The sequence below is a fragment of the Carassius carassius genome, chromosome 30, assembly GCF_963082965.1.
Source record: "Carassius carassius chromosome 30, fCarCar2.1, whole genome shotgun sequence".
In the NCBI taxonomy this organism is placed as follows: Eukaryota; Metazoa; Chordata; class Actinopteri; order Cypriniformes; family Cyprinidae; genus Carassius; species Carassius carassius.
Window position 1 is genome coordinate 5410681 of NC_081784.1, and position 15456 is coordinate 5426136.

Sequence of the window (15456 nt, forward strand, 5' to 3'; positions counted from 1 at the left end):
ATTTATATTCATCACTGTGTGCTATTAAATTTTTAAGCCTCAGGAACTCAATTGCTTTTGATTTAATTAGATATCTGTAAATGTGTTTCTGGAATCTGGAATGGTGTCAGAAACTAAATGGTGACATTTTTTTTTTTTTCTGTAGAAGTCATTTTCAATATGAAAAAAAAGACTGACAGACAGCAGCAGGCTGAATGTCAGTGTGCACGCTGTGAAAGGTTCAGGGTTTGACAGTAAGTGCACACTGAACTCCATGGTTCAGATCTGTCAGGACTGTTCTTTTTGTAAGTTTATAGGCACAAACAAACTAACAATTCCTCCCTAAATTTTCTGCAAAGACCTTCATAATTACAGATTTATAAGGTAGCAAAATCATTTTGTTTCAAGACCAACAAGGTAATTTGCCATTCTTATATACACTGAACAAAATTATGAATGCAACACTTTTGTTTTTCCCCCACTTTTTCTATTTACACAAAAGGCCTATTCCTCTCAAATATTCTTCACAAATCTGTCTAAATCTGTTTTAGTGAGCACTTCTCCTTTGCCTAGATAATCCATGATTATTCCACAGGCGTGCCTTAGGCTGGCCACAATAAAAGGCCACTCTAAAATGTGCAGTTTTACTGTATTGGGGGGTCCGCTGGGTCCGAAAACCAGTCAGTATCTGGTGTGCTCACCATTTGCCTAACTCAGTACAACACATCTCCTTCACATAGAGTTGATCAGGTTGTTGATTGTGGCCTGTGGAATGTTAGTCCACTCCTCTTCAATGGCTGTGCAAAGTTGATGGATATTGGCAGGAACTGGAAACGCTGTCGTGTACGCAGATCCAGAGCCTCCCAAACATGCTCAATGGGTGACATGTCCTGTGAGTATGCTGGCCATGTAAGAACTGGGATGTTTTCAGCTTCCAGGAATTGTGTACAGATCCTTGCATCATGTGGCTGTGCATTATCATGATGCAACATGAGGTGATGGTGGTGCATGAATGGCACAACAATGGGCCTCAACAAAAATGCCATCAATAAAATGCACCTGTGTTCGTTGTCCATAACATACACCTGCCCATACCATAACCATACCGCCACTATGGGCCACTCGATCCATAACGTTGACATTCACAAACCGCTCACTCACACGACGCCATACACGCTGTCTGCCATATGCCCTGTACAGTGAAAACCAGGATTCATCTGTGAAGAGAGCACCTCTCCAAAGTACCAGACGCCATTGAATGTGAGCATTTGCCCAGTCAAGTCAGTTATGATGACGAACTGCAGTCAGGTCAAGACCCCGATGAGGACGATGAGCATGCTGTCAATAAACAGTGGTTCTGAGGCACTCACAAGGAATATAAGTTTAAAAGCCTTTATTTAAACATGGCTATCCATTAAAAACATGCCAACATGTTTCGGCCTCTGTGGCCTTCTTCAGGGCAAATTCTCTGAAACACCTCTGGAGACTGCTTATGGTAGAGAAATTAACATTCAGTTCATGGGAAACAGCTCTGGTGGACATTCCTGCAGTCAGCATGCCAATTGCATGCTCCCTCAAAACTTGAGACATCTGTGGCATTGTGCTGTGTGATAAAACTGCACATTTTAGAGTGGCCTTTTATTATGGCCTGCCTAAAGCACACCTGTGCAGTAATCATACTAATCAGCATCTTGATATGCCACACCTGTGAGGTGGATGGATTATCTCGGCAAAGGAGAAGTGCTCACTAACACAGATTTAGACAGATTTGTGAACAATATTTGAGAGAAATATGCCTTTTGTGTTCCGTTGATATTGAATTAATTTGCTATATTTGTAGATTTCCACGGCCACTGTCAGCATTGTCATCACGGATGTTAATGACAATGACCCCACCTTCGACCTCACTCTACCCAGGAATCTGACTGTGAGGGAGGAAGAGGCCAATGTGTTCGTGGGTCAAGTCAGGGTAAGTTCCATGACAAATTAAATAAAGTATCTTTAGGTGTGGTGTGATTTTTAGCTTCTGAGGTTACCTTGAGGTTTACTCCTGCCACCCCTTTAACTGTCATGCTGCACAGATCTTCAGATATCACTTCTATTGTTCCCTAATTAAGTCATGGTTAATTAGAGTCATTAGTCACCTTACAGTCAGTCCCTGATGACGGCTTCTGTTCCGCCCTGCCAAGCGGTTAGATTTTTAATTAGCGTGTTTTAATAATCATGCTTTGGTTGGTAAGAAAGATAATCAATGAAAGATGTGTTAAGATTTCATTCACAATGTTGTGTTGTCATTATGCAGCTTTTTACCGTTCAATTGTTGTTCTGTGATGTCTTGATCACTGAGTTTAGTGCCAATGTGATTGACAGGAGTGAGGTGACCCAACGATGTCTTCGTGCTTGAATAAAAATGTGATTGAAATCATTTAGTGCATATTGACCTCATATGACATGAGATTGTTTTCATGAAGTAACTAGTAAATAACAAAAAAATAAAATTATTGGACATTGCTCAAGACGAATCCCTCCCTATGATCTGATCTCTCTCTTTCCATCATCTTTCTTTTTATTTCATCATCCTCTCATGTTCTGTGTAGTCTGCCATGTTCACAACAAGCAGGTGCTCAACAAACTTTGAGGCATTGCTCTGAAATTCACACACAGATCCCTGTGGAGATCAAAACCACCTGGATCTTTATTCTGCTGTGCAACAACAAACAAGCATACACATAAAAACACTTACTTTACACATCACAAATGCATATCAGTGTGTTTCCACTCTACAGACACTTACAGCCATGTTGTTTGCCACAGGCTAACGTGTCCAAAAGCCTTAAGATACTGTTCACACTGAGAGCTTCAAACAAGGCTTCAATAAAACAATTAGCTTTGAAGACATTCACTCTGGGGACAATTTTCTTTTGCCAACAAACCAATGGTTTTGTTTCACACACACACACCCACACACACACACACACACACACACATATATATATATATATATTAATATCTATATATCTATCTAAATATATATCTATCTATCTATAGAGAGAGAGAGGGTTTTTTAGATTAATACAAAAATAAATAATAAATAAATGCTGTAAAAATAAATGCATTTTTAAATAAATGCTGTTCTTTGAAGTTTATATCAAAGTTTATATACATTATTACATCAAATAATTATTGAAAAACGGTTTTAACAAAAATAATAAACAGCAAAATTATATTTTGGTTTGCATCCATGAAGTCATGTTGCAAATGAATTATTCTCACTGAATCAGCTTCTCTGTAGTATGTAATGTTGTATAAGGAATGAATGAACAAAGTCATTCAACAAAAAAAAAATATTTTATTTAACTGCATTAAACTGATCAGAATTTACACATTTATACATCATTTGGAAACTGAATAAATAAGTCTATCATTTTTTATGATAGGAAAATATTTGGTCGAGATACAACTATTTGAATATCTGGAATCTGAAGGTGCCAAATAAATAAATAAATAAAAATACTGAGAAAATTACCTTTAAAGTTGTCCAAATGAAGTTCTTAGCAATGCAAATTAGTAATAAAATAGGTTTTGATATATTTACATTAGGAAATGTACAAAATATCTTCATGGAACATGATCTTTACTTAATATCCTAATGATTTTTGGCATAAAAGAATGATTTTGACCCATTTCTTTTTATGTATTTATTTATTTATTTTGGCTATTGCTAAAAATATACACCAGTGACTTAAGACTGGTTTTGTGGTTCAGGGTCAGACTCACACACACACACACACACACACACACACACACACACACACACATACACACACACACACATATGCTATATTCCACCTAATATTTTAGCATTTTGTACTTTTAAAAATGATCTAGTGAAGGTAAAAAAAAAGGTTATAAAAACAATGGTGAAATGTTTCCTATACTGAATAGTCAACAGTGACATTAGGAAACAGGTTTTTAGTTATGTATTGTGTAGTGTTGTTTGTTTATTTATCGCTCGGTTTACATATTCATTCAATTAGTTACTTATTGAAACAAGCAGATGCCATGCAAGTGTGCTGTCAGGGCATTTGATGAGTGCTTCTGGTGAGAGGGCCACAGGCAGCACTTTCATTTCTCAGCACTTGGATGTGCCTGTAATTTCTCAAGGCTAAGACATGCTTTTTTCCTTCCACTTATTTCCATTCACCCACATTTGGATTTTGGCCATTCATCCCCCTCATCTTCCCGTCCCTCCTCTCATCTCTCCCCATCTCTTCTCCTGGAGTCTAATAATACCCCAGTTATTGTTCCCATCCGCATCTGTAATTACTACAGGAAGGAATTATATCAGGCACCTCTGAAGCCATTACATGGCCGAGCGCTCATAGGTGTAGTTTGCGGGTGGGACTTTTTTTTTTTTTTTGAAAAACATCTTGCAGAAGGTATATATTAAAGAGAAAACAGTATCAACAAATCATTCTTCATAATCTAATTTGTGTGATTAAAAAAAATCACTCCTTTTTGACTCCTTACGCATACATAACTCATGCAATGCAATAACGACGTGATTTGCAGCTGTCGCACTTTTCATAATGTCATTATACTGTAGCATTTTATTCTAAAAATGGAGCACTTCTTTGTGCTAAGTTGGCCTGCCCTCTACTAAAGATTTTTCTAGTCAACTAGTCACACGTTATATTAAATTGATTAATATAATAATATATTAACTATATACTTTTATATATAGGTAAGCGTATTAGGCTAGAGCCTGTTCTGCGCTCAAGCTCGGGCATGAGGCAATTGCCTCAAAGCACCGGCAAAGTGATTATGAATGTGTCAGGGGGAAAAGAAGACATTTTGATTGCTTATTAATAAACTAGTACTTTCTGAGTGCAGACATGAGGTTGCCGAATGCTGACGCTGACTCGCCGTTTTCACATGGACGTGCCTTTAATAGAAATGCACCTTTTAATACGGACTACAGAATTAAAGAATAAAATTGAGTGGGCAAGATTTATAAAAAAAAGTGGCAGACACTCTTAGCCAAAGCGACTTTCAGGCTATACATTTTTATTTATTTTTTATCAGTATGTGTTCCCTGGGAATTGAACCCACAACCTTTAGCGCTGCTAACACAATTCTCTACCACTGAGCCACAGGAACACTTTTGTAAGCTAGTTTGTCATCAAATCTTACTGTTTTATTGTTGTTGTGCATTTGAATTTAAAATAACAATGAATCCATCTTTTTAAAAGGTGAAAGGTGCAAAGTTTCTTAGCTGTTGTTTGGCAACTCGAATTTTCTGCTCCCTCCACAGATTTTTTTCAGAATTGAGGTCTGGAGACTGGCTAGGCCACTTCATAACTTTAATGTGCTTCTTCTTGAGCCATTGCTTTGTTGCCTTGGCGGGTATTTTTCGAGACATTGTCATGCTGGAAGACCAATCCATGACATCTACAGTGTTCTAACTGAGGGAAGGAGGTTCTTGTCCAAGATTTTACAGTACATGGCCCCATCCATTTGCCCCTCCTGTACCTGTACCCTCGTTTTTATCATGATCATCATTACCCTATGAGGCGAGATCTTGCATTGAGCTCCAGACCAGGACCGACTGATGGTTGTTTTGTATTTTTTCCATTTCCAATAATTGCACCAACAGTTGTCTCCTAACCAAGCTTCTTGCTGATGGTCTTGTAGCCCATTCCAGCCTTGTGCAGATCTACAATCTTGTCTCTGACATCCTCTGACAGCTCTTTGGTTTTGCCCATGGTGGTGGGAGAGGTTGGAATGGAAGATACAGATCATGTGGACAGGTGTCTTATACATTACGAAATAAGAAGCAACTGTTTAAAGTGGCTGGACTAATAAATCTGTGTTCTATATTGCCACATAACTAATTTGTGGGAGCCAGAATTCTTGCCTGTTGGTATTGGATCAAATACTTAATCTCTAACCTTTATATAATGTGTGTTTTTTTTTTTGATCAGTATTCTGTCTCTATCCAACTTACAAAATCAGCAAGGGGATCAAATAAATATTTTCCCCCAAAAAATCATGATCATGAGTGCTTGTCTATGTTTTCAGGCCACCGATCCTGATGCCGGGCTCAACGGTCAGATCCAATACCGTTTGCTCTCCTTTTTGTCTCTGTTCACCATAAACGCAACGGGCAGCATCTTCACTGCGGTTCCGTTGGACCGAGAGACACGGAGCCGGTACGATCTGATCGTGGAGGCGTCAGATGGAGCGGTGGACCCCCGCAGGACCACCATTACACTGCTGGTGGAAGTGACAGACATCAATGACAACAGCCCTGTGTTTTCCCAACCCATCTACACCGTCAACGTCCCAGAAAATACCCCGGCTGGAACTGTCATCCTGAGACTCAGTGTGAGTGCTTGAATCATCCATAGCTCAGCGTTCTTGTTGTGTAGTTCTCTCATATCTGAATATTTCACAATTTGATGTTGCTGAGTGGCATAAGCTGTAGAGAAAGTTCAAACTTCTGCCTGAATTTCTGTGGGTGGGTGGGTGTGTTTTTTTATCCATCTGTTGTGTCTGCTGGCCTGACAGTAACTGGCTGATTATGTGTGTTTAGTTTCCCTTGAGAGTGTGGGGGAAAACGTCTTTGCATTCCCCTGTTTATTCCTGACGGGCTGCATATTTAACTAGATAAATATTGACAATCTTGACAGACCCAGTGTGAAATGCAGGAGATGCTGCCTTGTGGTAAATGTGCCTCTAAACGATCACACTCTTGGGAGTTTTAGCAAAACGCCAATGTAACAACACAATCACTAATGAATTTTAGATAAATTAGACAAATTTGAGCAAAAAGTTGGAGAGTCAAACACACTAAACTTTTACGCCACTGTGCAGTCCAACTTTAAGGGATAGTATAACCAAACATGAAAATACAGTCATTTACTCAGCCTCATGACATTCCAAATCTGTAAATATTAATGGGGTACAGTTTTGCATGGATTTCAGTATATGGTCAGGGTTAGTCTTTATATTTTTGTTTGTGGTGTGAAAAGGTCAAAAGGTTAATAGTAAATAAATGTCTGGTTTCTAAAATTAATTAGCAGAATATAAATTAAGTAAATATTTGAGGGACTCAAATATGTGTGTTGCATCAAACCGGTGGCCTTGGAAAGCTTGGAATAATTAAGATCTTTTCTGTATTTATTTGTTCAAAAATACAGGGGAAAAGACTGTAATATTGTTAAATATTATTAAAATAATTAATTATTATTTAAATATTTTAAATAACGGGTTTCTATTTTATATATTTTAAATGTAATTTATTTCTGTGTTTAAAAAAGCTGAATTTTCAGCATCATTACTCCAGTCTTCAGTATAAAATGATCCTTCAAAAATCTTTCTAATATGCCGATTTGATGCTTAAAAGACGTTTTAAAAATTATCAGTGTTGAAAACAGTTTTTGCTCCTATTTTATTTAATTTTTATTTTTTAGAAACATGATACACTGGCATACAAAATTATGGGTTAAGTAAAATGTTAATAAATAAATAAATGCTGTTCTCTACCTTTTTTTTCCATCACAAAATAAAAAAATAATAATAATACATACATGAATACATATATAATGGTTTCCACAATAATTATTATGTGGTTTTCAAAATTGAAAATAATATTAATACCAATAATAATTAAGCATCAAATGAAGCATATCAGCTTTTGACTGGTAATATGTTTATGTATATATTGAACACATATTGTTTTAAAGCCATATGTGTGTAGATGTTGCCAGGTGCCACATATTGGTATACATGTTTAATCTTCCCTAAAACATTATGTGTACAACACAACATTATCATCAGGCACAATTGGAAAAAAAAGAAAATTTCCCTTTTGGATTCAGACTGAAGGAAAAATAAGGTTGAGTATGTGTGTGTGGTTGGTGGATGAGGGGCAAATGAGTGACACTGTTTGAAGACAGTGATCTTGCTGCATTATTTTTATCTCAGTGTGTCTGACACTTTCGGGTCCCTGCAGCACTGGCTGGTGTCAGAGCGCCCGTGGGTCCTGGTGACAGGATCTGGTCCGGGGCTGATCAACTAATCAGATTCCCTGTGCTGCTTCTCTCTGGGGGTCCCGAGCTTTATTTATATACTTCTAAAACCTCCGAGATCAGTGAGGAATTTAATTCCTTGTGCCTCCTACATCAAAGGAAGACACCTGAAAGGTTCCCACACCCACAGAGACACAGAGCTGTTCAGAGCGCCTTTCCTCTGCTGTGCTGTCTGTTAGCTTTCACTCCTAATCAGCTTTAGATATACATGCATGTGGAATGCAACTATGAATCTATGTGTGCCCCAAAATCGCCAAATAATAAAACTTTACAGAGGCATTCATTCAGTGTTGATTTAATGAGAATGAAACAATGTAGCCAGCAGAAGAACAAACTATTAAACACATTTTTTTTTTAAGTGAACAGATTCGCCAATTCCGAGTCACTACCATGGATCAAAAATCCCACCACTAGTAGCAGTAATGGGCTCCCCATATTTCTGGGATTGATCCATTTATAATCTTAAAAATAAAGATTACAAAAGAACAGTTCCTTAAGAACCAGAACTTAAAATAATATTGATGTATCTATTGGTGAGTTACATTGAGTTACAATGGATAAACATTGGAAAAAGAATATTAATGGCACACAGACTGTTCTGTACTATTGTTTTGATAGAAGGAAACAAGATATGCGTCTAGTTTCAACATAATTTGCTTTTCATACATTACTTTTAAGAAAAAGTATCAGCTGAATGTAAAGTGACCCACAAGATATCTGTAATATTGCTTGAGTTACAGGCCTGCAAACTTTGGAGAAAAACAATTGTAAAGTGCTTTTTCCCATTTTTTTATGGTCACCATTAGAATACAATGCAACAAAGATGGCTAAAGTCAAAAGATTTTACTGATAGATTTACCAATCTCTGTAAAAAATTACATAATCAGGGTGTCTGCGAGTCTTAAAAAATATTAAAAGTTGATAAATCAATTTAGAGAAAATTAAACCCCTAAAAAGTCTCAAAGTTTAACATTTTGTATCATCTTTTCATCATGTATATTTGTCCTATTAGTGGGGATCTATGTAGTTCATTTATGGAATCCCGCAAGATTGATATTTCTTGTTTTTGTTTTCATCTAGTCTTGCCAATAAAACATAAAAAAGTATAATTTAATATGATTATGACAGTTAATTGTATTACCTGCCTCAAACGTGGTATTGAACAGCAACATTTCACAATCCAGACAGTTCCCAAGTCAAGCTATTCATTTTCACTCAAAAATACATCTTGTTACGGAAGTAAAAATTAAACAGTATTTCATGTCCATGAGGACGTTTAAGATGTCCCCAATCTTGGTCCAATCAATTGCAATGGATAAAATCAATGGTTTTACTGTCCCTTAAGGAACTTTTTAGGCAGCTTTATTCCTGGCAAAGTGTGGGTTCATTAATTTCTTTTTTAACATTTATTTTATCTGCTCTCTTTCCTCTGTGTCTCTCAGGCGGTGGATGCCGATCTCATCTCTAACGTGACCTACAGAATAAAAACAGAGGCTGCTCTGCAGCTCTTCACCGTGAACCGTCTGACCGGTGCCGTATCAGTCCTGCAGGCGCTAGACTTTGAGGACTTGGCAGCAGGCAACAGCACCTACACATTTGAAGTGCAGGCATTAGATCACGGAGGAGTCCTCCCTCCTGGCATGGCCACAGTCATCGTCAGAATCACGGTAAGGCCGCTAAGAGCACACGATGCACACAACAGCTTTAAAAAAAAAGCTTTTATCACACCAGTCTCAATGGTAACACGAGAAACTCTCTCCTGGAAGCACACCAGGTTCCAGTTGGGAATAGTTTGAACTTGGAGGAAGGAAGCAAATTGTCATCAGGTCTAGTGCCGGTGATTGGATTAGATCTTTCAAAGCTTGTCCATAGTGTCTACGTGCTAACGCTTCTCGCAGAAGCCCCACTGACTCTGTTCCAGTAATGCCAACAAAAGATTTGATCTCTGAATTCAATTAGTCTTGAAAGAGAAACCTCTATGTGGGCGTTGTTTACTGGATCCTTGCCTGAATTTGCCTGCTTTCCCATTGTGATATTTCTGGTTGATGGTGACAGGAGTGACAGACAAAGCTAGGTTCTCATGCTAGCCTGGCACAGCTATTCCAGGCCTGAATGACTCATTAGCTTTGTGACTGCAATTATGTGAGGATTTTAACGTGAGCACTCTCCATCGCCTCCGAAGATTAGCCAGCGGATCAGAACAGAAGGATTAGCCTCCTCCAGTTTAGAGCAGCTGGAGTGTCTGTCTGTGTGAGTGTGTGTTTGATGAAAAATGAACTTGTACTTCATGTAAAAAGTTCCATTTTTAATTATGTAAATCTGATTGAAATGTTGTGGTTTTCAGTGAGGGTGTATGCATTAACAGTAGTGAACAATAGCTAACACAAAATAAAAAATTAACACACTCTGAAAAAAAGAACAAAAGCTGTCGCTGGGCTCGTACCCTTTTAAAAGATACATCTTTGTTCCTTATTTACCCCTAAAGGGTGTGTATTATAGAATCTTAAAGCAACATAGTAGTAGCACCTAAAATGCGTGTTAGTTCCTTTCGAAAGGGTACTGCCCCAGTGATAGCTTTTGTACCATTTTATAATTCTGTAAATGTACAGAATGTAATAAATTTGGAAGTAAACATTAAGTTAACATTGTGAGCAGACAATGTTATATTTATAATTAAACCAGTCCTAGTGAAGAATAAATCTACTAAGAGGTATTTGAAATACATTAATTTCATGTTAAGTATACTACAAATGTATTAACATATTTATGTACTTAATAAAAATACCCTGCAATTAATAAACTGATATACTTAAACTAGGGATGCACCGAATATTCGGCCACCGAAAATTTTCGGCCGAAAATGGCCAAAAAGTGCATTTTCGGTTTTCGGCCGAAACACTTTTATTACCGAAACAACACGGCCGAAATGTTATGATGACGCAAACAGAAACCGCGACCTGCACGTGCACCTGCATAGCGCAGACCACGAGCTCCCCGCGTCATTCACTTCACACCAGTGGGTCTTAATAGAGAACATTCTCTCTATTCTTATTCCTTTATTCGCAGCACTAAAGCGTCTCCTAACAAAGAGATTGAGACGGACCACGAAGTGAAAACAAAGAAAAGTACAGTCTTATAGAGTCTGTTAGCACACGTCTCACTGAGATCTTTTCGGATCCTCCGCACTTCATCGCGAATGTGCTTGATCCGCGTTATAAAGACCATTACTTGGACGCGGAAATATGGCAGAGCACACGAGAAATGCTCCAGGCCGCGCTGGATGCGGAGAACCCGCGTGGAGACGGAGAAGCGCCAAGCGCAGGAGACTGAGATCAGAGCGCAAAAAAAAAAGACTCGTCTCTGCATATATAATACACACACATATACATATACATGCATAATATCAGATTGTAGCCATATTTCTGCTAGATTTTTTGCTAGATTTCTGCTTTAATTTGATAAAAATGTTTATTTATGCCCTGGCCCTATTTAAATACACTCTCTCAAATATTTCTCAAATGTCAGGCAGATGACAAGCTCAACTGCTCAACAGCTAGATGGTTATCTGTCTGAAGTCCCCATCCCCAGAAGTGATAACAGTCTTGCCTACTGGAGAAGTAATGCACTTTCTAGTACTACAGAGAAAAATTTCAAATGATCTTCACCTAAATGCACTTTTTATGAGAGAACAGTTAATTTTAAAACCTTTCTGCAGGCCAGTAGGCCTGTACATTATTATTTAATATACAGATGAGTGGGATTAAATTTTAGTTTGAATTTTATTTTATACTGTGCATTGTTGCAATGTGCTTAATAAATATTTGCATAATTTGTAATTATGCATTTTTATGTTTTTTTATAATTTATGTAATTGTAATTATCTTTGAAACTTTAATATTAATTTATGCAATTGCAATGTTTTAATTTTAGTAAAGTTAGTACACGGTCATAGCAATAAATGCAATGGTACTAATAATTGGGATAATTTCTTTCGGTGTTTCGGTTTCGGTTTTCGGCCTTGGTTTTCTCTTTTTCGGTTTTCGGTTTCGGCCAAGAATTTTCATTTCGGTGCATCCCTAACTTAAACCCTGCTAAATTATAACAACTAATGTTGTACTTAATGCACTTAAACTGTGCAAAAGTAGTGCTGAAATTCAACTAAAGATATACTGAAGTATATTAAGTATATACAAGGGGAACTATTGCAAGTATACTTTAGGTACACTTTAAATATATTGTATTTAAAGAATTATATTATTCAAACATCAAACAATCCTCATTAATAGGGACATAAAAAATTGACAAACATTGATTTAGGCTTAAAGGTCCCATGACATGGATTATTTCCTTTTTTTTATAAATGCTTTTTTAATGTTTCCTTAGGTGTACTTATATTGTTAGTATGATTTTTACATTTAAAATTTAGAAATAAAAAGCATTTTTATATCCTGATATTAGCCCTCTGGCTTGAATGCTCTGTTTGAAGGAGTGTGTCTGCTGTGAGACTCCGCGTAAACGACAACTGTTGTGATTGGCTGACATCTTTGCATTCGAAATGCGTATTACATGTGGAACCCCTCTCAAATATATATATATATATATATATATATATATATATTTTACTATTACAGCTGTCCAGATTAACGAATCATGGAAGTGTTGATTATATAATTATTTTTTCGATGTTTTCACATCATATGAAAGGCTGCAGTGATGAGCATTGAGTAAACAGAGTCTGTGTATCACATGAATGCAGTGACCTCATCATTATTGCAACACGTTTTCTCTCACAAAATGCTTTCACAACAACTAACAGCAAACACATGAATACACCACATGAATACAGTAAGAGCTTTGTTGTGCAGCATAACAGCGTCAATCATTGTAATGGCAGTTTTGGCAAGTGTGCAGATATACTTTAAAAAAAGGGAGTGTTCTTTGATCGCTCTCTGTAGTTAAATCACAATTTAAATAACAAATTTGTTTCATGCTACTAAGAGAAACAACGTGAAGTTGATCGTTTAGTCACTGGCTTGATTCACTGATGAATAAACAGTATTAAACGATTTAGAAAGAAAGTCTGTGTGAACTTGAATAATTAGCTACACATCAGAAATCACTGATCACAGATCAGGCATTAATGAACATTGTTACTCACTGTTTGTGGCGGTGCTGTCGAATCCATATCTTAAAAGTCTGTTTGTAACGCCTGTGCTGACATTGCGACTGAATTGTATGTAAATGTTTGGGCAGGCAAAGCAGAGAAAGGGGAGGTAAAATTTCTCCTTATAACGTCACAAGGAGGAGATTCAAGATCAGCCGTTTGAGCTTCCATTTTCTCAAAGGCAGAGAAAGATAGCAAAATCTCGATTTGCACCGATTAAAATTTCTAGAAACTTGGGGACCACATACAGGCTAGGGGAACTCATATTAATGTTAAAAAACCTCAGAAAGTGAAAATTTCATGTCATGGGACCTTTAATGTTTTGGCCAGAGAGTGCGACTGACCCAAATGAGATTATTTCACACAAGTCCTATGAGCAGCCACCAGTGGCTCATTAAATCAGTTTTGCTTCCTTTGATCACTCCAATATGTACTTGCTGAACTGTGGAAAGTCCAGAGCAAATACATGCAAATGAGTGTTGACCCACCTCACCGCAGGGTCACTTGCATTTATCAGAATAATCTGTGGCTCTCAAGTTTAAGTTCAAAAGATGTAATTTAATAAAATTAAGATGTGCTTCCTTTGTATTGATTGTACATTAATTTAGGGGTTCAGTGTGAAAATATTTATGATTACAATTTATTTTTAGAAGCAATTAATTATTAAATTTACATTTAGTTTTTCATAATCAGTGTTATTTTAGTATTATTTATTTGCTATTATAGTTTTTTTTTGTTATGTTTTTATATTTTCAGTTTCATTCAAGTAGAATTTTTAGTGTTTTTGTCTTTTTTTTAATAGCGTTATTTTAGGTTTAATTTATTTCTATTTTAGCTTTAGTTCATTTTAATTGTTATTCCTTACCAGTTAGTCATTTTGGTGCTTTCTATTTTTTTCTTTTATCTAATATTTCTATTTTATTTCCTTAAAGTTTTATTTACATTTTAAATGTTTTTATTTATTTGTATTTTTTTATTTGCATTGTTTATTTATTTATTTATTTTTAGTGGTTCAAGTCTCAGCATTTAAGTAAATAACAATTCTGTTATTGTTCATGATAACAGATTAAATAATTTTAAAGCTGCTTATAAAAATTGTAAGTTGTTGGGTTACTCAAAAATACAACTTTTTAAATTTTTTCAGAAATAGTGCTTAAATTATAAATAATTTTGACATTTTAAATCTGATTGACTGATCTGCATGGCCTCATGTGGCTTATTTAATTTTTATTTTCTATCATTAGACCATTTTAGTGATCAAGTAATAAGCTTTTTTTTTTTTGCCTAATAATTAATGGAAGTGATCGACAGCATGTGGCGCAGACTTTTAAGTTAAACAAATTGGCTAGAACTTTTTTTTTTCTTATCAAAGTGTGTGTTTATAGACCACTGTGACTTATTTATTATGAGATGAAATTAAACCCCCAGAGATTTCCATGATCTTTACAGCAAATGTTTTGTTATGATGTGAAAAACAAAGTGGTGAATTGTGGTTGTACTGCTGCTCTCTTCAGATGTGCCTTGAATCTTGAGTTTCTTTGCGTGTGTGATCCTTACTTTGCGCAGTGATCTTTACCTTCAACTTAGCCAAGTTTGCACCCTGTTAGTTTTGCTGCAATGGAGATGGTGTAACAAATTGTAATGATGCTTGAGCTGAGGTGAAGGCAATATTATTAATGTCAGGGTAGAGTCATCATAGCTGAGCTTATGGGAGATTTCGAAGGTCTTGCAGGGAAAGATGCTTTTCTCCTGACTGTCAGGCAAAGTGTGGCTGTGTGTGTGTGGGCATAAATAGAACATAAAATGCAGAAAAAATGCTTGGAGATGATGAAATTACTTAGTTTGTCCAGCAGAGTGTGCTCCATTGTTTGCTACTGGCAACCTGGATAAAATACTTTAAAGCTTAAGTGTATTGATTACTATTGAAACTTTGAACGGGCACATCCCTATAATGGCACGGCCGGATCTGCATCAAATTCAGGGGATCCCTTCAGCTCGAGGAACCCTCTCGAACACTAAATCGAGTGTACATCTCGATACCCTGTTTCGAATGAGACCACCCCCGCATCAATAGCCCCCAGAGTCCGGGAGTAAATTCGCAATGCTCGGAGGGTGGCAATCGAGAGGGCTCCACGAGCTGGAGGGATCCCCCAAATTTAGTGAAGATCCGCCGGTGCGTTTGCAAGATAGTGACACCAGCCAACACTTTCACTTCAGTAA

General features: G+C 36.8%; 1 protein-coding gene across 1 annotated transcript in view; it reads left to right on the forward strand.

Annotated features, from left to right (window-relative positions):
- Positions 1–15456, forward strand: part of LOC132110460 (protocadherin-15-like) — a 197213-nt gene that overhangs the window by 121130 nt on the left and 60627 nt on the right. Inside the window, exons 19-21 of the mRNA XM_059517084.1 lie at positions 1820–1948; positions 6061–6366; positions 9515–9739. Coding sequence (XP_059373067.1) covers positions 1820–1948; positions 6061–6366; positions 9515–9739 — 660 coding nt within the window. The remainder of the gene's footprint in view (positions 1–1819; positions 1949–6060; positions 6367–9514; positions 9740–15456) is intronic.